This window comes from Anoplopoma fimbria, chromosome 18, assembly GCF_027596085.1.
Source record: "Anoplopoma fimbria isolate UVic2021 breed Golden Eagle Sablefish chromosome 18, Afim_UVic_2022, whole genome shotgun sequence".
NCBI classification, from domain to species: domain Eukaryota; kingdom Metazoa; phylum Chordata; class Actinopteri; order Perciformes; family Anoplopomatidae; genus Anoplopoma; species Anoplopoma fimbria.
In genome coordinates this window covers 8,698,176-8,715,920 of record NC_072466.1, presented here as the reverse complement: position 1 = coordinate 8,715,920, position 17,745 = coordinate 8,698,176, and the positions used below count along the sequence as shown (strand labels likewise).

Below are 17,745 nucleotides of genomic sequence, written 5' to 3'. Positions count from 1 at the left end.
TACATCAATTGTAAGTTGTATTTCAAATAAAGCAGTGTTTTTTGTACAAGAACAAGGTTAATTTATACATAAACTACCTGAACAGAAGTCTTTCTGAACTATGATCAGCTTTTCAAACGGAAATGGAGTCAAAGAAAACTCACTCCCCTGGATTTAATTTGTTTTAAATCTCTTTCTGAATAAATAATTAAACTCAGTAGTCCTTTGTAAAATAAAAGGACCATGGCCTTGGTTTAGAAAAATCTGAAAAAAGTCTCGATCTCAAAAACAATTCTGAGTCAGAATATATAACAGAATTGAAACGAGCTGAAGTGGAATTTATTTGTTCCAACTTCCCAAATAAGTATGACTTCGTCTGACTCATGAGCTGCTTCACAATCACTTTCTGTCTCTTCTCCCTCATCTTTTTCTTCAAATCAAATCAACAAACCTTCATTTGCTCCATGTTTGTCTCAACTTTCTCTCCACATCCTGAGTTTCTTCCTCTCTTCTGTCTCCTCATCCCTTCATTCACTCACTGAAAACATTTAAAAGTCAGATCGTGCATGATGCAGTACTTAAACTTGCAGTGTAAATTAAAGTAGTTGTGGATTGACAGCAGGAATACAGGTTATGAGCTGCGTAGTTACTTTTAGGATAACTTGAACTGCAGTTTAAAACAGCAACAAAGCTAATAAACTGTCGGTTTAGACAAAACTAAGTAAAAATAGCTTCAGGGCTCATACAACCTTGTGGTCTTCAAAGGGTTCACACTATGCCAGAGATCTTGTAAATTTAAAACAGCAGATCATTTGCCTCTGAGCCAAATAAACTGAAGACGGAACAACCAAAAGCTTTGAACATCTCATCACATGTGCATAACATATTAACACCAAATATTGTGGAAAGTGTGGAAGATTCAACTCTGTGATAGTGTTTCAATATTTTAACTACAACAAAGTTATTTTAATACCGTAGATTATTCAGAAATTATACAATTATAAAAGGACAGTAAACTTACCTTGTCTGGACGAGCCTCTTGTTGTAAACATTCAGTGAATTTCAGTCAGATTGTTTCATCTGATCATAAACTGGATCCTTCTCATAACCAGCAGTAATGTATGGAATGTGAGTCGAGGCTGAGGAAGTTTGCCTGTACTTCATGTAACTGGAACTAATGCAGCTATTTCATGCTTTTCTGTTCATATCTGATTAGAGCCCAGATAAAAAACAATACACCTACACAGCAGTTATGCTTTTGATTTTGGTCCATTTGTTGCTGGAAAGCTATCGTCATAATCTTTTCCCTGACTGCATTCAGAATTATCTAGATCACATAAAGCACAACAGGATGTTAGTTAGAATTAGTTTGTACATGCATACAAAGGTTATTCATTTGACAAAGCGTGTGAAGATGATCCACTATGTGAAGAGTACATGAAAGCCTTTACTCTTAAACTTTACACGGTGTACTCAATAAGTTTAAGCATAAAATGTTAATGGACAATTTTGCTTGTTAAAATTAATATCACTTTTATATCAAAGCAGACTTTTTAAATTGGAATAAAATACAATTCTTTATTTAAAATTGATATAATTAGCTATTAAAAAGACCGAAAAAATAACAGAATATTTTAGGTAAATTATCCCTCTGATGTGGCTTAATGAAAACAAACAGCTAGCTGCCAATTTCTAATGGGCCATCTTTCATCTGAATGGACACAAAGACTTAAAACCCACATCTTATTGAGCAGTGCAATTGGAAATTCACAAATTTGGCCAAATTTTGAAGACGAAAACAAAAACCTGCCAACAAACCCTTCAGATATCTATGCACCCACTGGCACACGCTGCCAATTAACATGATCTCGAAAGCGCTAATGGAATCTTGAGCGGTAATAAAGTAAATAATTAAATTAAAGGAACCCTTGTATCATTGTTTGCTGCATTCAGGCCCATTAGGACCTCCAGTATTCTCATGGTAATCTAATGTTTGGGGTTTTTTGTGTGCTCATAATGAATTCTGTGTTTTTTCCTCCAAACAGTGTTGTTCAGACATTTGTGTAGGTGCTGGCAGAGAAACAAAGACGTACATTAGGACCCTTTGTCCCCTGTGATTATTAAAGTAAACAGAAATACTGAAGGGGTATCATACACAGCTGCACACACTTGAGCCTGTGTTTGTGAAGTGGGAGAAAAGGGCCAAGCAACCCTTAAGACTTGGGCAGAGATGATGCCATTATTTAGAGCTTCTCAAGAGCAGAGCGGTTCGCCGGCTAATGAGGCTTTGAAGATCCGTCTTCAGCACAGAATTCATCTGCAGCAGAGAATTCAGGAAAAAAAAAAAAAAGATTTGGCACCAGATAAAAAGCTTCAGCCAAGACTACCACGGCTATGAAGTCGTTCTCTGCCTCGGCCTTGTACTTTTATTACAACATCAGTCATAATTCTGAGTCCGTTCTTAGAAGATAAGACTGAGGCGAAATGTTCTGTTAACAGTTTCTCTCGTTCGGTGAACTATTGCCATTGTTTGGACTTCAGGAAATGTACAGGAAAAATACTTTAAAATGCCCATCACAAGTTCTCAGAGCTCAATATGACATATTCAAAAGTCTTGTGTTGTGTAAACAACATTCATAACCCAAAGAGATTACATTTAAAATCATATAAACCAAACTGAAAGTAGGAAACTTCACATTTTAGAGGCGATTCACTGAAGATCTAAATTGTAACCAATTAATGGATTAGTCAATTGACAGAAAAAGATTAGACTAAGTCATTTTTGACTCATGGCAGTACAGCATGTATAAAGTTTGTGAAGTAAATGTGCAAGACAAATTTCAATTTTGAGATGTTTAATGTTTAAAATTGTTTCTTTAAATAGATACAAGTATTTTTTATATATATATATATATATATATAGAATAGCACAATGAAAATCTCAACGTAAAAACCTGCTGCCAAATTGTGCGTTTTGAACATGACTCCCAACATATAACAAAAAAAAAAATCCAATAGTGTTTCGTGTTTAGAACAGTTTCTTTGAATTCCCCATGTGTTTTACTAAAAGCTCGTAGAAGTTTGATCAACATTTTTAGACTTTGATGGTCAAAGAATCCGCAAGTCAGTTTTAAAGCTAAATCAAAATGATACAGGACATGGATGAATATAATTGGAGTTAGCTCCAAACGTGGTTTCCCGGTCACCAATTCCTTTTTCCAGACTGCTGCTAGTAACAATTACTAGCAGCAAACCAAGAAATTCTTTCAACCCTGCGTTAACATTTAAACATCTTGAACTAATTTGTGTGAGCTCCGCTTTGCTGTGGAAAAAGTGGCTCAGGGGCACCAACTAACGAGTAGGAGAGAAAGACATGCAGCCAAATGCTGCCTGGAAAAGCCGTTCAGTTTCATGATTACACAAATGTGACAAGGATGCAGCGAGTGTTTATCTACTGCCTCGTATTTTCATCTGAAGAGCTCATGGGTACAATAACACACCCATGTGTGCGTTATCTTCAACTTTTAAAGCATAGGTTTTCCAATTTTTGTCCCGTGACGTGTAATGTAAATGTCACATGTCTCTTTGCTAAATTAAAATGTAGCAAAAACAATAACTGTTGGAAGATGAAAGCAATCTGTTTGCTTTGTTAATGTAGCCAAAGCCCATTCTAAGCGCAGTCTCTACAGATAATATCACGTATTTGAGCTCAATACAAGTGTGCGAACTCATCCTTAATATCAACAAGAAGTCTGACAACGTTTTAAAGGGACAGCAAAAGATTTTGTACGACTTGTGCGTGTTTTGTGACGTGGAGTTCATTTTTTTTTATGCAGCTTTAAATGAGAGTAATGTGGTGGGAGAAACACATCACATGTCCAGAAGCAGCACTCGTGGATCTTCCACCACCGCTTTGATCTTGCGTAGGAAAGTGACCGCTTCTCTGCCGTCGACGAGTCGGTGGTCGTATGTCAGCGCTACATACATCATGGGACGGATCTCAACCTGCCAAAGCAAAGAAGAAGTTTGGAATTTGGAAAACCAGTAGGTCCAGATAAGTATGTATGATCATGCCTGTCTAGGCTGGCTGTACATGTAGATCAGGTCTGACCTCCCGTTTGCTGGACACTTGTCTCTTTAATGCTTCTTCTTGCTACTTCTTTGTCCTGCACAACTTTTTTGTTTTTATTTCTTGTGGCGTTTAATAATTAAAACAAAAACTTTCAAAGTCCCTCTTCACTGTTTTCTAGTCATATGGTTATAGTTCATTGAACAGTTTCTTTTGAATCACAGAAACAATGTTTCCATCTGCATCTATGGACACATAACTCTCACCTTGCCATTGATGGCCACCGGTCGGTCGAAGATGCCGTGCATGCCCAGGATGGCAGACTGTGGGGGGTTGATGATTGGTGTTCCAAACATGGAGCCAAACACGCCACCGTTGCTGATGGTGAAGGTGCCTCCGTCCATATCTTCAACGGCCAGCTCATTGTTGCGAGCCTGAAGGCACGCAACACAAATGGTTAGATTTTCATAATTAAAATTGCATTGTGCTCTAAAATGACAAAACATCATTGCATCAAGCTTTCTTACCTTTTCTCCCAAAGCATTGATGGTTTTCTCAATGTCGGCGAAGTTCATGGTCTCAACGTTACGGATCACCGGCACAACAAGCCCCTAAACAAACACATGTTTTAAGGTGTATTCAATGTTACCCAGCATTTAGCAGCAACAGTTTTAAACATAAAAATGTAAGGTTTAATACAGCGTAAGTCATACCTTTGGAGTTGCCACAGCGACGCTAATGTCGACATAATCCCTGTAGACAATCTCTTTGGTTGAATCATCAATAACTGCAGTAAAAACATTTTGGGGATAAAGTTTGGTTAAACAATAGAAAAAGGCACTTTAAAACTATAATACTTGGCTATGTTCCTTCTGAGAACGTTCAATTGTAAACAAAAGAAAAATCAGTGGAAGTAAGCCGGCGTGGTCTTACCGGCATTGACAGCAGGCTGCTCAGTCAGAGCGTGTGCAGCAGCCTTCACAAACGCTGACATAAAGCCCAGTTTGATGTTGTGCTTCTTTAGGAAAGCATCCTTATGGATTTTCCTCATGTCCTGAATGTTGCTGAAGCATAATTGAATAAGTATTAAAGACGGAATTTTGTGACAAAACATATTTAAAAAAAAAAAAAGAAAGAAAAAAAGTCTGTGAGGTCAAATATATCGTATGATTGTAAATTAGACATTGGTGTGAAAATTACACACTTGAACTGTGAGCCAGGTTGTTTTGTGCTGAGGCTCATAGTCCTAACTGGCTATATACTAACAAAGTTGGAATAATATGTTCAAAAGCAGCTGCTCACCCCATGTCCACCTCATTGAAGGTGGTCAACATGGCGCAGGTTTCTTGAGCCTCCTTTAGCCTCTGGGCAATCCTCAACCTCATACGGTTCATCTTCACCTGGACAGAAGGAGAACAAACTTCACTATTTCCAATATTAATGTAATAAAAGAAACAAAACATGTACATGAAACATAACAAGTGTGTCTTAAGAAGGTGTGTTACCCTGTTTTCTCCTCTCCCTCCTGATGTTAGAGGGGTTGGTGCAGGAGCTGTTGGCTTGATGGCAGAAACTTTACGAAGGTGGAAAGAAAAGAATGTGACATTAAGAGCCAAACACAGTGCTGTTGATACATTCTTGCACAGTGATATTAAATAAATGCTTTTTATGATAGAGAAGGAAACACACCAGGTTTGGCTTGTGCAGCCTGTGGTGGCACTGGGGGCACTGGAGGCATGGCAGTGGCTGCTGAAGATGGAGGAGGAGGAGGTGGTGCTGCAGCCGGTGCTTCTGCTGCTGGTGAGGGAGCAGCTTTGGCAGAAACAGCTGATGAAACACAAGTAAAGAAGGACAAATGTAGTATGGATCTAATGATTCACAACATACACATTTTGCATGTGTCATTGCTGTCATAGTTCAATACATTTTTGATTGATAAAATGATAGTCAATTAAGCTCACCTCCTTTCCGGAGTTTGAAGAGGGGCGTCCCTCCTTCTACCTTTCCTCCATCAGGCACCAGCAGTTCCTCAATTACACCAGATGCTGGAGCGGGGACTTGTACCGAGGTCTGAAAGTACAAAACACAGATGGTTTTTTTTAGGGGTAATTTTCTAAAACTCTCTTGAAGGAACAATAAATAAAAATCAGAGAGTTAAAGGTTGATGGTATTTCTTGTTCATACCTTGTCAGTCTCAATTTCACACACCACTTCATCTTCAGACACTGAGTCGCCCACAGCTAAAGCATAACCAGTAAAAGAGCATGGATTTAATTTACCGAAATAGGATTACTTTAAAGCTCATTGGTAATATAATATAGGACACTGACACCTGTGAAATACCCACAACATTTTACCTACGCTATGTTGACTTGTACTAACCTTTCTCCCACCTCACATCCCCCTCTGAAACGGATTCTGCAAATGCAGGCGTTTTGACTGTGACAACCTCATCCCCTGTGGAAAACCAAAAAAACGTTGCTTTGACTGAAACACAGAACGGAGTTGTCTTTAACACATAATGTTGAGAATTGTTGCAATACACACTGTGGACAGCAGATGTCTTGAAGTATCTGATGTGGAAGACATTTGCTGAGGATCCAAATTCACATCTAAATGTCAAGAAAAAAAGAAACAATTACTTGTATTTTTTGAGAAATGCAATTGTACAAACCAAATAGTTGCTTTCAAACACACACACAATACTGAGCATTATACTACACCACATAAAACCTCTCTAAGATTTGCTGCACAGCTCAGTTTATGAAACATGAATAAAATAGACCGATCTTTGTGCTGAAAAGTTTTTTTTAGACCTGAAGTTGGAGACCGAGGGGCATTCAAAGACAGACAACAGAATAAGAAAGAGCACTTACGGCTGAGAATTCTTGTAAATTAGCTGGCTGCAGACAGGGAGGCCTTAAGAGGAAAAAAGAAAAGAGAGAAAGAAAAAGAAAATCAACAACAACAACAACCATTGCTTCTCCTGAGGCTGTAACATGAGATATGAGTGAATTCTCTGAGAGCTGCGATTAACCACTTGTGGGCTCCTAAGGCATCTCAGACGTTCATCAAGCATCACTTATTCTGCTTTGGATGATCCCCTCATAAAGCTTGTTTATTCATGAGCTTAACATCAGACTGCAGTTTTAGATGTTGAATTACTGATGAGGTTCTCAAAACCAGCTAAAAAGGTCAAGTCTACTTAGTCAGAAGCACTCTTACCTGAAACACTTTGTCGGACCAGCACATTATTAGCCTGAAAGGATAAAAAGGAAAAAACATTTATATGCTTTTATGTATACATGTTGTTTGTGAATTTTTTTTAATGGTTTTGACAGCATTTTATACTGGCAGCTTTTAAAAACTCATCCTGGGATTTTCATTATTTGCCCTCCCCATGTGATTAAAAACATCATGTCTGCATCAAAACATAGATTTTGGGGGAAAGTAGTCTAACATAGATGTTAAACAATTAATGAGCCCACTTAATCTGCTATAGCACTGCAGAAACAAACAAGCTTGTGTAAACTGTAACTCTTCTAAATAATTTCATCAGTAAATGAGGAACCTCCAAAGCTTCAACTTTCAGTTAAAACCACTGGATTTTCCCAAGGCCAACTGCGCTGTATGTTATGAGTCACGTCTGTAGGTATTTTGAGGGCAGGGCCTTTAGGGAAGAAGCCCGTCTAGTTCCGGCTGCTTTTCCATTTGTGTTTTCCAGTTGGAGTTGCTTGTTAATCAAACCTAAACCTACTGATGTGGGATGCCGGAGGAGGGTGGAGTAGTCAAAAATGAATCTTCTACAGTGTGTCAAAGCACGTACAGGCATGCAGCCATTTTTTTGAGTTTTGGTTTCTTTGGCTCACTAACCAGCTGGTGTTGATTATGATCCACAAAGAGCCGAGAATCAAACATTACACTCGCTGATAAACCGCCAACATATTTAATTTAATCCTGTCTTCTGCATTAACTCTTTCAATCTGTTCTATTTTCAGTGTTTTCCTTTGCAAAAACTCTAGATTAGGTATTTCACAAGATTTCCCTAAAAATGTTTTGTGCCATTCGAGATACGAATTTAAGATAAAAATAAGATAATCCTTTATTAGTCCTGCAGCGGGGAAATTTACAGGATTACAGCAGCATAGATATAGTGCAAACAAGGTAAATAGTAGAAAAAAACAAACAAGTATTTTAACTGAGTAAGTTAGAAAAACAAAATCCACAATAACTCAAAAAAGAAATCTTATAAATACAGACAAAATAATTAAAGTTATAGTATTGCACAATTTGTGAGGTAATGATATGATAACGAAAGGAATGCAGTTTAAAGTAATCTCCCTGCAATAAATCATTATCTCTATAGCTGTGCTGATCCTTTTTCCCCCAATCCATTGATCTTAAGTCAAACAGAAGCTTTTAGAGCACAAATGCAGAGCATTCACAGAATCCAGTGTCTGGAGGAAAAAAAAAAAGAGAAATAATGAAAGTAATAATTAGTTGCTCCAGTTGTTATTCACTCAGTTCCCAATGTATTAGGTGCATCTAACTAAAGCAACTGCCCCATGACCCATCTGGCCTTCATGAAAGTTATAATGTTTTACATTGTTGACTCAACTGTATGGTAATTTTGTTTGTTGGAGCTGTTGATCTGGATTGTATTGCACAAAGCAGCATTTGTTATTTAACCTATCCTCATTGCTATACTTTGAGGTGAGCATTATAAATTGACCACTGAGTGCATCAACTCCATTTATATCAAAAAACAGCAACACAAACTCTCTTCTGGACTCTTTTAACACAAACATGCATACTTGCAGTATATTAGAGTGTAACTAAAACACTGTCATCTGTCTGTATTTAAAGACCCCAATGCAGAACACAATCCACTGGAAATACCAGCACAAAACCCTCCTTCAGGTGGGCAGAAGTCAGCAAATCAACCTTGTAAACACAGAGGAGTTACTACTGTCCTTAGAGGCACCTGAAACTTGAAACTCATGCACAGCACACATATGTCAAACATGACATGGGCTATTTCTGTCATGTCAGAGTTACAAACACCACATGCTAACATTAGCCCCACAGGTCTGACTGTCTGCCCTTGGTCACCATGTGAGGCCCTGCTTCACAAGCTAAGGTTAGCTAGCAGCTAGCTGTGTCTGGTTTTAATCAGTGGCAATCGTTTCAGAGTCAGGAATAAACGCTGAGGTAAGTGTGTTTCTAACCTACCTGGCTCACTGCAGACAGAGAACGACCGAGCGTCCGGTACGCACACCTGGTTCTTGACAACATGACGCTAGCTGCTAGCTGCTAGCTGTGTCCCTTAGCTCTGTTTGACAGCAGTCGACGAAGCGGGGACGGAAGCCCGCTCCTCCCAAAGCGCGAAGGCGTTCCAGAGTGGGAGGAACCATTGCAGCCGGCCGGGGAGGGGGGGTTTGGGTTACCGTAAAGCGGGAGCTGGGACTGGATAGAAAATAATTCTGAACACAATGAATTAAAACCTGATAAACATTAAAAACAGGGCGAATTAAAAAAGTTTTATTTCAGATAACAGATGAATAACAGTCAAGTGGAGCTAACTGGACTGTACCATTCCCTGTATTATGAATGGATCCATAATTTCAAAACTCCTTAGAATTAATTTCACAATAAACATCCATGGCACAACCACAATATTTCTGAAAATGATTGAATTAAATATAATTTGCATGTATTCCTCATGCAGTCCATTAAGAGTGCGTTGTCTAATTTAAACAACATATTATTAAGTACAGGTAGGATGGGATAGGTTGGCATATTTGACCACACCTCCTGTTTTTTGGAGGGGCTCTCAGCTGGACCACTACAAATACTTGAGGCACTCCTCCTCCTGCAGGCGCCGGACCTGCAGCGTCCTCGGGTCCTTTTCGACAGGCAACAGGTGGGTCACATAAAAGGCAACTGTAGGTAGATGTGCTTCTTATTTTCGAAGCTACACGTTTAATTTTGCACTCTTATATAAATCAAAATTGTAAGATGTTTATCTCAACCTTTGTATAGGTTGAGATAAGTCTATTTATTTATTAGTTTATTAGTCTAAAATTTGTTTATTAGTTTATTAGTCTAAAATTTGTTTATAAGTTTATTGGTCTAAAATTTGAAATAGCTGAACAAACACAAATGCAACTGAAAAGTGCCAATATACCAAATTAATGTATTTCAATATAGTCTTTCTCATCTTGACAATATGTATTATTGTGGTTTCATTCTTTAAAGTTGAACAGTTCACTTGAATTAAATAAATAAATATTTATTTTTTACTTTGTTATAATTCATATGCAAGGCAGTAAGATCTGTTTGTTCAGCAACCAAAGTCTTCATTTGTTACTCTAACATAGTAAGCCAGGATGAAATTTAATTTCTAATTTCTTACAACAGCTGCTTTATAATGTTTTTTTTCATCACTCTTTTTTTTTTTCACCCAACAAGCATGAATCCAAGTGTTTGGAGCAAAGGTATGTATTCTTCCAGCAGCATTTATCTTGACGGCTACCCTGCAGAGAACGTCTCTTCTTTTCAAATGGACCCGGTGCTGTTAAATACAGAAGTTTCAGGTGTTTCTGTGTCCTTACACAAAGACTGTGAGGACATAAAAATGCCACCGGAGAGTGCTTATTACAGCAGCGACGAAGTAAGTTTGATCTGTTCAAACCAGCTGGAGCTCAATCCATCAAGAGACAACACTACTGGACATTTACCCACGAGAAAGCACTCATCTCCTGCATCCAGTTCCTGTGGTCACCATGAGTGGAACTTAAACACTGGCCATCAAGCAAAGCGTGCCAGAGTAGAAAACATCATCAAAGGCATGATCAGCTCTCCCGGTATGCAATGCACAGATGGGATGACAAACCAGCACGAGGAGTCAGATGGCATGCAGGAAAACGAAAGGATTCAAGATCGGGAGCTCGTGGACAGGAGCGGATCTGACAGCCGGACGATGAGAAAGCAGCTCGAGAGTCAGCATCAGCACCTCAGACAGCTCAGAACAAGGTTAAACCATGTTAGTGGAGGAACCGACAGTTCTCCTGAAACATCTCCGAGGGACGCATTCACAGATTCATACGGTGAGTTCCAGAGCAGCTCGAGTAGAAAACATCAAGGATGGAAGAAGGTGAAGCTGATGAACTACTTCCAGTCGAAGCCAGAGAGGATAAAGCTGATTGCAGATGTTTTAAAGTACGAACTGAGCAGAGCTGTCAATAGGAGCGTTGACTCTATTTTTAAAAGCGTGCCACTTCTGCAGACATCTCCACATGACGAGGAAAACGTAGAGACCGACGCGTCTCTTCAGTCATCAGTTGGCAAAGATGACAAAGTAAGACTTTCCTGTTGTGGGGATCCAGAGATGCCAGAAGTCCCAGATGTTCAAACAGAAGCTCTGTCTCTGGTTGTACAAAAACCCCGACTTGAAAGAGCTGACAAGTTTACCCTCGAGTCCAGATCAAGAGCTCCCCATCGCCCCAAACCTCCAGTCCCCTTTGTCCACCACTCGGCTCTGCACGAAGATCAGCCGTCAGATGAGGATCGCAACGCCGAACATGCCCTCTGGTGTCTGCGAAATGAATGCTCCGAAGTCGGTCGAGCAAAGTTTGAGACGTACGACACACATTGGAATTCGGTCAAAGTGAGATCGAAGGTCAACTCCAGATGTGTCAGAAGCCCACAGACTCGAACTGTGTCGGTGGGTCCTTTGCTGTTGGAAAGCCTGTCTCTGCCTCATGTGAAGGTTGAGTCTGACTGCCTGAGGAAGAATAACCTGTACATGCTGAATGTATCCTTTAAAAGTCTTTAGATCGATGTATTCAGATCTTTTATGTTTTTTCTTGTGGCTTAAAGAAGCAATCAATAGTGACAGAAGATATTTCCTTTTTATTGCATCTTCTGAAGGAGCTGCCTTTACATAACAACTAACTCTTCCTTTGCTTATTTGGGGTCCAAATTAGAACCCATTGTGTCACAAACCTTTTCACCCCTCACAGGTATGTGATAAAAAAATATGTCTGCTCATCAACAGCAGCAACTTCGCACCTTACAGAATCCAGTTAGTACTCCTTTTGATCTTCCAAACAAAAAAATAGCAGCCTCTCCGTTGAGCTTTAATGATTACTTTGAGAGAAAATGTATCCATCCTCATTAACAAAGAAAAGTCCTAATGGTTCTTATGTCTCGGATGTGTGTTTTTCCCCTTAACACTGGTGCGTTTAGGAGGGTCTGACCACAAATCATCTGAAGAAAGCGAAGCACATGTTCTTCTACACGCGCTACCCGAGCTCACTGGTACTGAAGATGTGTTTCTATGATGTGCAGGTGAGAAAAATACTTGAAATATTCAGGGCCACTCCAATTCATCCACACATTTGTGTCATTTTAATAGATTAATATTTACAAAACACGACTTCATTTTTACTCTAAAAAAAATACAGATGTATAGCAATTTAACAATCTTGTAAATGTCGCTGTATTTTGCATTTAAGCAGAAATGTTTAATGCAGTTTCTGAGAGAAAATCTTCAACCTAAATCATAAAGCAGCTTGTAGTTGTTCATGTGCGGCATGTTTATTAATCCCAAACCAGTTTATCTTTTCAAAATGCATCTTTTTCACCACAGAATAAAGAATCAGTTCCAGACAAGACAAGTTAATATTTTTTATTTGTTATTATAATCAAGCAATCAAATCAGAATTAAGAACTTTACATCATGATTTCATTTCTGTAAATACCAAAATGTATAAACACGGCAACACAGAGGTGTGGTAAAATAGAGTTTATTCATATTTGATTTGCTTTATATTTTTAATATCGAGAAACATGTTTAGCAGCTTCTCTCTCTCATAAAGACTAATTAATCACAATGCATCAAATTACACGTTGATCATCTCACTTACCCGTCTCTCCGTTTTGTCCTCAGTTCACGCGCTGCATCACCTCCCAGCTCATCAAGTGGTTCAGTAACTTCAGGGAGTTTTACTACATCCAGATGGAGAAGTTTGCCCGGCACGCTCTCATAGGAGTGGCCGACGTGAGGAGTCTGACTGTGGGGAGAGAATCAGAACTTTTCAGAGCTCTCAACATGCACTACAACAAAACCAGCGACTTCCAGGTAAACGGATGCTACACTATCATTTTTACTGGTGATATCTTACTGACATCGTCTTATAAAAAAAAGATTAAACGGCCTCCTGCTCGGTACTTTTAGATTAAAGACTAATACGTGTATGATTTCTCAGATAAAATACACATCTTAAAAGTAACACTTAAATATCTAAGGTTTTTGGTAAGGTAAACTGACGCTACACTTTAATTCTTGCTGGTGATATTTTACACTCGCATCATACATATTTGTCACTCAGTTATTTGTGATGTTTTCATTTTTTTTGTTGCTTTGGGAGCCTCCAGTGAGGTTATGTTATCGTTTCATTTTGATCATGTTCAGTCCAACACATGATTTACTTTAGTCTCAAAGCTTAATTATCTAATCTGTCGGTTTTGCTGCATCTACATATTTGTAACCGGTTAAGATTATAGTGGTTTACAAGATTAATTCAATATAACAGTTCCTAATAATTTGCAGGTTATATAATTCACACATGTAAAAAATGTGAATTGCTTCAGAAATGTTTGCTATTTATTGTAAGTACAGAGGTAAAAAAACAACTAATGAAAAATAAATGAAAGGCATGCTTCATTTAAGCCAGAGCTCCAGCTTGTGTCAACACATGCTATTGGCTATAATAAATGTGTTAATGCATGCAGATAAATCCAAGGTGATGCACTGATGAACACACAGACATTCAAATACATTTTATGAAAAAAAAAAAAGGCACAAACAAGCGCATACTGTACACTGAGGAGGGGGACGGTATAGAGAAAGCCGCTCAGGGAAACACGTGCTTTATGGTTAAACACAATTTTTCATGTGGATTATTTCACTTTCATCCAGTTTGTAACAATAGTGAACCAACGTGTTTTTATATGAGGAAGAATCTACTTTAACTTGCCAGGAACAAGTTATTAAGTCCCTACGTTTGTGGACACCAGGCAAAATATAGTCATAGTGTTTTCTTATGCAAGTATACGTGCAGTATTCAAAGGATTGTGAAAGTGATTTGCATTGATCTCCTTAAAAGTGAAAAGTGAAGATAAGTTTTAGAAGAAGTAAAGTAACAAGCTTAACACTAAACACAGGATTTGCTTAAAAAATGACCAGCTAATTAACATTTCTGTATTTCATAATTTATAAGAGTGAATGCCATCATGATGAACACAGCTGATTAACACATGTAATACAACTTGCAGACTAGAATGCATAAGTCAGCCTATTAATTAAAGAGGCATTCTGTGAAGTTTGTGTTACAATGCACATTTTGTGTCTTTTTTTCTGGTATAAAGTTTGAATATTTACAAATTTAAACACACATTTTTAAAAAGTGCACTAAGGCAACACCTTACTGGTTTATTTTAGGACCTTTTTAATACCACATAAAATGCAATTTAATGCCAATTTCACGATCATACTGGCTAGTGTATGAAGCATGAGGGAAAGCCTAGAATTATTAGTATTATATAATACTTTTTTTCTAAATATTTCCCAGCAGCATATGACAATTCCTGATGCTAAAATTATTTTTTTTATTTAAATTGGAGGCAGATAAACTGTGATAATAAAAAAAAAGGAATAGATTACCCAAATAAAAAAAGTAACATTTAAATATTTATGGTTTTGTAAAATAAATTGAAAACTTTCTTCCAATCAAACTGAATTCAGTGCTTTTTAGGCATGTTCCATCCCCGCAGACGCCATGTTAAAGGATTTTGGATAGACAATCTTTTAAAAGCAACAGGCCAAAACACAAAGTTAGCCGTCAACCTTTCGGCTGCTAGGTTTTAGTTTTATTCTATATATTATTGTTTGTAGCAGAGACCCTGAACCTTCGAGGAAAGAGTTGTGGTTACTTCATGAAACACAATTAATAATGTTAGTTGAGTAATGATGCATCATCCACCCTCTTTTTCTTAATTTTCCTTGTCTACATGTTCTTCTCAGCATCACCACTGTCAATGTCGTCAAACTGTTTTTACTTGTTGCAGTGTTATTTCACTGTTTTGTCTGAAGTCAAACAGATGACACACATGAACACACACAGCTGTGATGTTGAATGAGAGCGCGGGAATAAAACACGCCTTTTAAACATAATATACAGACATAGCAGTGAGGATTCTGCAGTTCTTAGAAGCGGTGGAGCTGAAAAGGAAAAGTTTGCCTCGAGTTACAGAAAAGGGGTCAGCAAACGGTAGGATATTTGCTTTTCTAGATTCTAACAAAGCCCGTTTGCAAAGCTGAGCACATTGAATATCCAAAATAGAAAGGGTTCATCCTCTGGGGAGCACGAGTCGCTCACAGGATTTCATGGAAGATTTACTTATCAGATTCTGATATTTGTACAAGTAGGCCTTTTGAGCAGATAGTGGAAAGAGATTACAGTGTATCTTATATGGAAGAATTTGGCGGACTAATTAAAATGTATCATCCAGTATTGTTATAATTCAACAATGTTACAGCTCCAACATACATTAGTAAAGGTATTCAGGAATATGAAAAGCACAGGAAAAAAACTCAAGGTTTCCATTAAAAAGTAATAAAAGCAGAGTCAAATATCGACTGATGTGTGTTGATGCAGTTTGTTGTTGTTCTACTTGTTACTTACCTTGATTTTCCAAGCCTGATTCTGTATTTTACTGTATGTAAAATATAAACAGTTTTTGTTTAAAATTCCAATACATTTTTGAATCTCCTCCTGTGGATTCACAGGTCCCCGAAAGATTCCTGGAGGTTGCCGAGATTACACTGAGAGAATTTTACATTGCCATTTCAATGGGAAAAGATCGTGATCCATCTTGGAAAAAAGCAATCTACAAGGTGATCTGTAAACTGGACGGCGACATACCGGCTGAATTCAAAAGTAATCACTCTGGATGAGAACCAGCCATGATGACATCATGTGCCACAATGGTTGCTGTCACAATGTGGACTTACTCGGGCCTTGAACAGCAAACTATTTAGAACACATTGTAAAATAGACTAGTAACGAGCATGCCTGCACATATCAAATCTCCAAACATATGGCAGACCGATCTCTGAGTTTATCAAACGCTTTACTTGCTCGTTGAAGCGTGAGGGCATTTGACATATTATTATTTTTGACATATCAACCATATGATATAGCAACAACACAGTTTGTATTGTTCCGATTTCTTTTTTTGAGAAGCATTCTTCTTAAATAAGCACACACAAAAAAAAAAAGGTCCACACCACAGCAGGAGAGGAACATTTCTTTTAATATTTAGCAGAGCTCATATGTATATACAGGATAAAATGAAAATGACAAGGATTCAAAAATGACTGAATCAGTAAATGATGTCTCTCATCCGGTCCACTGTTGTTAAAATAGCAGCGTTTTGGTCTCTCTTCCATACTCACCATGTCGATCCATCCATCCACTTTCTAAATGATTCAGTGTGGGTGTCTGTCCGCGGGAAAATCAAACATGGTCTTCTTCAGTGGATCTGTGTGTTCGGTCATAATTGAGGATCCTTGTTTTCGTCTTCAGTTACTCCCGTAACAACGTTCGTAATCCATGTGAAAATTCTCAGGGGTGAAAATTCTGTTTGTAAATGTAAAATGTATCTTAAAAACTGAATACGTCTGCTTAATCTCACTCACTGAGACTGAATGTGGATTTCTTTGAATACGGATATGCAGTGTGCACATAGACATTTAAAAACTCAACAGCAATCCAATATAACTACACTTCTGTTTGATTATTGTTTTTTAATTAACTTGCTGTCAACAGCAAGTAAGAACCAGAGTCAAACAAGCAAATTATTCTACATATTAAGTGTTTGACTGTAATGAGAAATTATAGTCAGAGTAGATATTTTGTATAAAACATAATTTGCAACCAGCTCTCAGCTTGTTTCAAGTTTAACTAACTCTTGAGAAAGACGTATTATGATTAATTGTGATTTTTGATAATGTGCATAAGTGGTGATAACATATCGGAAAATCAGCTGAATGTGTTAAAGGGAAAATATGTACATCATGTCTTTGAATGTAAACATGTGTTAAAACAATGGCAAATAATGTAAGTCAATTTAGACATAAAAATAAAATAGTATTCCAGTGATGAAAAGGAACTGTGGGCTGAACTTGAGGAAACCAGGCTTTAACCACTTGAACCCCAATGTTCCCATCTTTACTTTGTTGTTTACAACCTTAAATGTTCTCTCATATAAATATTAAAAAACAATTAAAGGTTCAAAACAAACAGTGAGGTGGTTTTTAGTCCTACAATCATGCACGCACTCTACATTTTATCTTTTGACACACAAACCCATTCAAGCCACAAGTTGAGGGGAAATTGGCAACTTTCTGTGCAAATACCTCTTAGTATTTCTTGATTTAGATTAATGAAAAATTAAGACAAGGAGAGATTGGGAAATACACCACCATTATGAGACTGGGAGGAAACCCACAGGGGTGGAAAACTGTCATACATTTGCACAAAAATTTGCAAAGTTGTAGGGAATTGTTGGAATTTGCTAAACCAACCATTTATTCTTACCTCTATACTCCTTATTTAACTATACATAGT

At 37.8% G+C, this 17,745-nt stretch overlaps 2 protein-coding genes across 2 annotated transcripts; one reads left to right on the top strand and one right to left on the bottom strand.

Moving 5' to 3' along the window:
• Positions 1–2,823: 2,823 nt before the first annotated feature.
• Positions 2,824–9,409, bottom strand: LOC129107201 (dihydrolipoyllysine-residue succinyltransferase component of 2-oxoglutarate dehydrogenase complex, mitochondrial-like). The gene is made up of 15 exons (XM_054618615.1): positions 9,281–9,409; positions 7,274–7,307; positions 6,925–6,967; positions 6,596–6,660; positions 6,431–6,505; positions 6,233–6,288; positions 6,010–6,118; positions 5,738–5,875; positions 5,554–5,621; positions 5,351–5,448; positions 4,982–5,112; positions 4,762–4,835; positions 4,576–4,659; positions 4,315–4,482; positions 2,824–3,984 (listed from the first exon to the last, which is right to left on the bottom strand). Exons 1-15 carry the CDS (start codon positions 9,341–9,343, stop codon positions 3,850–3,852), a joined length of 1,341 nt encoding a protein of 446 aa, XP_054474590.1. The 5' UTR covers positions 9,344–9,409; the 3' UTR covers positions 2,824–3,849.
• A 1,111-nt stretch (positions 9,410–10,520) lies between these two features.
• LOC129107384 (prospero homeobox protein 1-like) lies at positions 10,521–16,931 on the top strand. The gene is made up of 4 exons (XM_054618865.1): positions 10,521–11,864; positions 12,299–12,400; positions 13,002–13,193; positions 15,903–16,931. Exons 1-4 carry the CDS (start codon positions 10,521–10,523, stop codon positions 16,068–16,070), a joined length of 1,806 nt encoding a protein of 601 aa, XP_054474840.1. The 3' UTR covers positions 16,071–16,931.
• The last annotated feature ends 814 nt before the right edge of the window (positions 16,932–17,745 follow it).

Coding starts and splice junctions, on each gene's coding strand:
- LOC129107201 (XM_054618615.1), bottom strand. CDS start 9,343: ATGTTGTCAAGAACCAGGTGTGCGTACCGGACGCTCGGTCGTTCTCTG. Junction 4,836..4,981: donor GCAGCCTGCTGTCAATGCCG/GTAAGACCACGC, acceptor TTTTTACTGCAG/TTATTGATGATTCAACCAAA. Junction 4,483..4,575: donor TCAATGCTTTGGGAGAAAAG/GTAAGAAAGCTT, acceptor GCGTGCCTTCAG/GCTCGCAACAATGAGCTGGC.
- LOC129107384 (XM_054618865.1), top strand. CDS start 10,521: ATGAATCCAAGTGTTTGGAGCAAAGGTATGTATTCTTCCAGCAGCATT. Junction 12,401..13,001: donor TGTGTTTCTATGATGTGCAG/GTGAGAAAAATA, acceptor TTTTGTCCTCAG/TTCACGCGCTGCATCACCTC. Junction 13,194..15,902: donor ACAAAACCAGCGACTTCCAG/GTAAACGGATGC, acceptor GTGGATTCACAG/GTCCCCGAAAGATTCCTGGA.